This window comes from Sinocyclocheilus grahami, unplaced genomic scaffold, assembly GCF_001515645.1.
Source record: "Sinocyclocheilus grahami isolate Dianchi unplaced genomic scaffold, SAMN03320097.WGS_v1.1 scaffold824.1, whole genome shotgun sequence".
NCBI classification, from domain to species: Eukaryota; Metazoa; Chordata; class Actinopteri; order Cypriniformes; family Cyprinidae; genus Sinocyclocheilus; species Sinocyclocheilus grahami.
The window spans coordinates 335,364-341,117 of NW_015506003.1; the positions used below are offsets into that span (position 1 = coordinate 335,364).

The 5,754-nt window shown below is 37.3% G+C and overlaps 1 protein-coding gene across 2 annotated transcripts in view; it reads right to left on the reverse strand.

The window, feature by feature from the left end:
• Positions 1–5,179, reverse strand: part of myh7bb (myosin, heavy chain 7B, cardiac muscle, beta b) — a 22,131-nt gene extending 16,952 nt beyond the window's left edge. The window contains exons 1-14 of one of the 2 annotated variants that reach the window (XM_016247107.1): positions 5,136–5,179; positions 4,802–4,939; positions 4,319–4,422; positions 3,192–3,335; positions 2,875–3,031; positions 2,685–2,712; positions 2,378–2,474; positions 1,818–1,910; positions 1,670–1,733; positions 1,476–1,574; positions 1,225–1,328; positions 990–1,128; positions 794–912; positions 555–704 (exon numbers count right to left, since the gene is read on the reverse strand). In XM_016247107.1, the coding sequence (XP_016102593.1) occupies positions 555–704; positions 794–912; positions 990–1,128; positions 1,225–1,328; positions 1,476–1,574; positions 1,670–1,733; positions 1,818–1,910; positions 2,378–2,474; positions 2,685–2,712; positions 2,875–3,031; positions 3,192–3,335; positions 4,319–4,422; positions 4,802–4,901 (1,398 nt within the window). In that variant the 5' untranslated portion in view covers positions 4,902–4,939; positions 5,136–5,179. Of the gene's footprint in view, positions 1–554; positions 705–793; positions 913–989; positions 1,129–1,224; positions 1,329–1,475; positions 1,575–1,669; positions 1,734–1,817; positions 1,911–2,377; positions 2,475–2,684; positions 2,713–2,874; positions 3,032–3,191; positions 3,336–4,318; positions 4,423–4,801; positions 4,940–5,135 lie in introns of those variants that run through there. The other variant, XM_016247108.1, reaches the window with a different exon arrangement.
• Between the last annotated feature and the right edge of the window lie 575 nt (positions 5,180–5,754).

The following is a 5,754-nucleotide window of genomic DNA, read 5'->3' on the forward strand; positions in this document are numbered from 1 at the left end:
CGCCTGCAAGCTTCAGTGTAAATATTGCGTCAAAAGCAAATAAATTTGAGCACAATTTAAACCCGGATGATTGTAACCACTCTAAGTTCGTCTGCCTTGGGAAAGCTAGCGTGTCTCTGACATAGTGATAACACTCGTTGCTTTCTCTAGTGCAGCTCAACCAGGTCTCGTCCCATTCATCTGTATTTGTGATATCACAAATCCCAGAAAATATGTGTTTTAGTCCAAACGAGTCGTTCGTTGTAGTTTTTGAAAAGTGATTTCTGTTAAATAAAATATCTCCTTTTGAATTGGACTTTGACCTTTGTAACTTTGCAGATCTTTTTTATGCTCAAATAGCAACATTACAGACTAACTAAAGTTGAAAAAGTGAAAAAGCATAATAGCACCCCTTTAAGAAATGAAAATTGTGACAATGAAATGAGGTTTGCGATTAATGCGAAAATTCATATTTTCACCCAGCCCTAATTTTGTGTCTTGTATCTTTAAGATCCACATGTGATGAACAGAGAGTGGTAAAGAGTGATGCAAAGCAATTTGATCAACTGACTTACCTCAAAGATCTCAAAGCCTGCTATGTCCAGCACTCCTATGAAGAACTGACGAGGGAGGGCCATGTACAGGGTTTTATTAATTCTGCTCACCAGCCATTTAAACATGCGGTCATACGTGGCTTTGGCCAAAGCACCAACTGCATAGGTCACCTGTCATGACACAAAAGCCTAAATATTCTTACTGCTAGATGAAATTATATGGCAGGGATGTTAATTCATCATTTACTGACCAAACTGACCTGTTCAACTGTCTGTCCTCTAACAATGTACTCATTGCCCACTTTCACTCTGGGGTGAAGCAGTCCCTTTATGAGGTCAGCTGAACTGATCCCCATGAGATAGGACGCTTTGTCCGCACCTGGGTAACAAAACCACAGCGCTTAGTCAAACCAAGCCACTAACTGAAAACCTAGCTTAGGACAGAATCCCTCTTACTTTCAGTGCCGTCCGCCTCTGCTTGCTCCTCTCTCTGCTTCACTTTGAACCTCATGTTGCCAAAGTGCATGATAGCACCGACTATCTTGTAACAGCCATACTTCTCCTCAGGGGTGAAGCCAAGGGTGTCCATTGCATGCTAGAGGATGGTAAGCAAGTTTCCCTATAGGTGAGTGGTCATTCAATATATCTAAGAGTCTCTTTACAAGGATCTCCATCATACAACAGTACTTACGTCAGTTGCAAGCAGTTCATCTCCATCATCCAGGTGGTCCACAGTTGTAACACCCTGCGAGCAGAAGTGGAAGTCAAAGGGATTTGATGACACCAGCAGCATATCTGTGATGGAAGATGGAAGAGGTTTGATTTTGAAGTCACACAGTGCACTTTGGATGGAATTTTGCAGGCATATAGACGTCTATGCCTATATATATTCCATACTTCAGCTTAAATAGTAGTCATACTTTAAGCGTTTCCTATGAATACCTTGGAGTTCTGGTTTTCTGTGTGAGAGGATCTGGTAGTAGATGTGGTAGCTTCTCTCTCCAGCTTGCTGAAAAATCACTCTGGATTTTTCCAGAAGATCTTAACAAAAGAGAAGGTGAAAAGGAACAGGATTTGAAGGGGGGGAAAACTATATTTAATCTATTGACACAGTAATATTTTTCAGATCAGCTTACAGATGTCAATGTCAGCAGATGCTAGTTTCCCAGTTGGACCAAAATGTATTCGTATGAATTTGCCCTGTGTTAAAGAGAGGAAAGAACGTGAAACGGAGAACAGTATTGAAAGGAAATTAGATATTCTCCTCTTATGATTTTCACTCACAAAACGGGACGAATTGTCATTCCTCAGGGTTTTTGCATTGCCAAAAGCTTCCATAGCTGGGTTGGCCTCAATGATCTGATCCTCTAATGTACCCTATTTACGTTGAAAAGAGAGAAATGTGTGAGTTTTTAATTCAACACCAAAATTACTTCAATGAGTAGGACAGAACAAATTAATGGAAATTAAAATTAAATATTATACGTCATGATTGAGGGGGAAATAGATGATGTCAGGGTTTCTTCAAAAAGACAAAGAATGAAAATGGAGCATATAATGTTAAAAACGAGACAATAATGAGAGACATTGCAAAAAGGGAAAAGGGCAATGTAAAGAGTGGTATAAAAAAGGGTTTATAAAAACATACTGGAACGGGAATACAAAACTAGGGTATCAAAACTCTGAGGGTGACTCCTTATCGGTTAAAAGGATGTCTGTGAATCCAAAAGGAATAAACATTCAGACATTATTAAAAATCCCCCCAAAACAAGATGTAGAGGAACAAAAACAAGGGATAAGGATGGGTGATGACAAAAAGACAGAAGTGAAGTTTCTGTCCTTACTCCTTTTTTGCCCCCTGCATCGCCAAGAGCAGCTATAATGGCAAAATACTGAATTACACGTTTCGTGTTGACAGTTTTGCCAGCACCGGATTCTCCGCTAGGCATGGACAAAATTTATGTGAAATATACATGAAACAATATTAAATCCAAGAAGTGAAGATAAAAGAAGAAAAAAAGAAAACTTTTCAAAATGGTAAAAAACACCCATTTTTTTATGCCGCTTCATGGTTAAATAATGAGAAAAAAGGATTTCAGGTCATTTTGACCTAATAGTTGTAGAATTGAGATGTAATGGAGGGTCACTTACGTGATAAGCATTGACTGGTTTTCACGATCTACAAGAGAAAAAAAACTCACTGATTACTTAATCAGTACATGTTAAAGAATAAAGACAATTAAATGTATCAGTTATGTTTTGAATCAAATTAAGAATCAAAATACATGCAAAATATAAGATGTGGAAACTGAGATCAAAAGTGAAGTGTTTCAAAACGTACTTTTTAGCATGTCATTGTAGGCATTGTCTGCTATGGCATAGATGTGAGGTGGAACATCTGTGCAACGCTTTCCCTTATACGCGGCTACCACTTCAGGAGAATAGACGGGAAGCCATTTATACGGGTTAACTGTCACACAAAACAGCCCTGAATATGTCTGCAGACAGACAAAAGAACACGCAATAAGACTGAGACAGCCCTAAAATTATACAACAGTCAAAAAGAACATTACAGAATCAGATAACGCTCAAGTTATTCTTAAACCTCTTTTAGTTACAGACAGCTGTTCATCAGTAAATGATAATGTGATGTCTCACGTAGATCATCCAGAAACTGTAGCGACGGCTGAGGTTGAAAAGAACAGAGGCCTCGTTGAGGTGCGTAAGCATGGCCATGTCTTCAATCATGTCAAACTTCGGGGGATTCATCTGCTGAATGTCTTCCTCTTTCACTGTTAACATCTGTCAATATTAGATTGCAGTATTTAATTACCACCTTGTGATATGTTTTCTATTTCCACTGCAGATCAAATGTAGTTACTTGCATGAAAACATGCAAAACTGAGAAAATGAATTTTTTTTCTCTCACTTAAGTATGCTGAACTTAAATATCTTTGAGTCGCTTGCTATAAATACAATATAATACACACATCATAACAAACAGCTTTTTCAGAGGCTCACAAGATAACATCAGCATCGTTTTGATGTACACTGCAATAAAATATTTCTTTAATCAATATTTTTTCTATAGTAAAAATGTATTACGTTTATTTTTCTTTATTTGTTTTTTTTAAGCATGAACAAATAAATTATTTGATTTTAGTTTAAAAGAAGAAAAAAATATTTCCCAATGAGGTAAGAAAGATAATTGAAAGATTTTTCTCTTAAAGCAAGTCTTTCGCAATTTCTTCTCAAGTAAATGTATCTTGTTGTAACAATGCTATACTTACTGAAAAATAAGACAAACAGTGATTAAGAATTTTTTTTTTTTTACAGTGTGATCTCGGGCAATATCTTTGAGTCGCTTGCTATAAATACAATATAATACACACATCATAACAAACAGCTTTTTCAGAGGCTCACAAGATATCATCAGCATCGTTTTGATGTACACTGCAATAAAATATCATTTCTTTAATCAATATTTTTTCTATAGTAAAAATGTATTACGTTTATTTTTCTTTATTTGTTTTTTTTAAGCATGAACAAATAAATTATTTGATTTTAGTTTAAAAGAAGAAAAAAATATTTCCCAGTGAGGTAAGAAAGATAATTGAAAGATTTTTCTCTTAAAGCAAGTCTTTCGCAATTTCTTCTCAAGTAAATGTATCTTGTTGTAACAATGCTATACTTACTGAAAAATAAGACAAACAGTGATTAAGAATTTTTTTTTTTTTACAGTGTGATCTCGGGAAAAGAACAAGGCCAATTGACGCTTGACTGACCATTCCATCTTTGGTCTCCACCATGACTTTGTCTCCATCAGTGTCTTTGATCTCCACCTCAGTGTAGGCTTCTTTCTCATCTGGAATCCAAACACGCTTCTTCCCTGCACACAGAAGTATGTGTGGCTCTTCTGAAATTTACAGCCAGGTAACTAATAACATTAAATACCATGGTAGGTTTCCTCTTATGCACATGCTACACAAATTGAAAATAACACTATTATTATTATTAGCCTACATTATGTAGGATATAATATAAATGTATTGTTTTGCATGTAATAATTAGCTTGTGTTATGTCAAAATATCTAGGAAAAGTCAATATTCTAGGAGTGTTTACATGCACACTACATGCTCATTTCAACAAGTAACATTCAGAATCGGATATGATTTCAAATCAATTCTTTAAACATTTTGATAGGCTTGTGCACCAATAAAAAAAATCTGGTTTTCACACCGGACACAAACAGGATGTGTGACAGTACCATCAAACGCATGGGACTGCGCAGCGAGTTGTTCCAGGTTGGTTTTACGCAGAAATGTTGCCGCGTCTCCGAATTCCCTCAATTCCATAAAGCGGGACATGATTAACGCGTCTGGTCCCGGACCTGCGCTCAAAACACCTGTAACGTCGTAGAAACTTTGTTAGAAAAAGTTTTCTTCACTTTGTTGTGTTTGTCATAGGGGGAAAAAAACATCTCTAATCCACAATCTTGGTAAGAATTTGTGTGTAAAAAAAAAAAGTAACTTCTCGTCGCATGCAAGGCACGGCGCCCCATCCAAACAGCGCTGTGGAAACACGTGCATTTGAATACTAACCTCAGTAATGTCTAAACGGGTTGGCCTCGAAAGAAGTGGCCCGGTCCTCTTTTATTGTTTCCCTCAAGGTCAGAGTTGGGGAGATATGTCAGATATCCCCATGTGTCCGTGTGTGTTCAGTTGCTCATTGGCTGAGTGGCCGTGCGGTCCGTCCCTGCGCCTTCACAAAAGGCAAACAGGTTTGACGGAACCGTACTGTAAGGGGTTATTTTTAAACGACATTGTTGTTGGTTGTGATTTATGCACTTCTGTCCAGAGGTTAAATACGTGACCCCTTTATTTCTTTAAAAACTTAAGTGATGTTATAATTGTCCAAAAAGTGATTACAATAAAAATGCTAATTTAGGGTGCGAATTGTGGTGGCCTGTGGAGGGGTCTGGCCCTAAGGCTTGAACCCCCATAAGGGAATAAAACAAAAGATTGGTGCGGAGAAGAGGGTTTTTGTGTGCATACAACGTTTTCAGACAATATTTCTGTAACCACCAAAGTTGGATTCTCACTAAATTGACCCTCGAGAAGAGACGCGTTTACTTGTGGTAACGACAGCCACAGTATCGAACCAAACACGTATATGCGGTATATTTGTGGCTTTATCAGAATTAGAAATATACGTTTTATA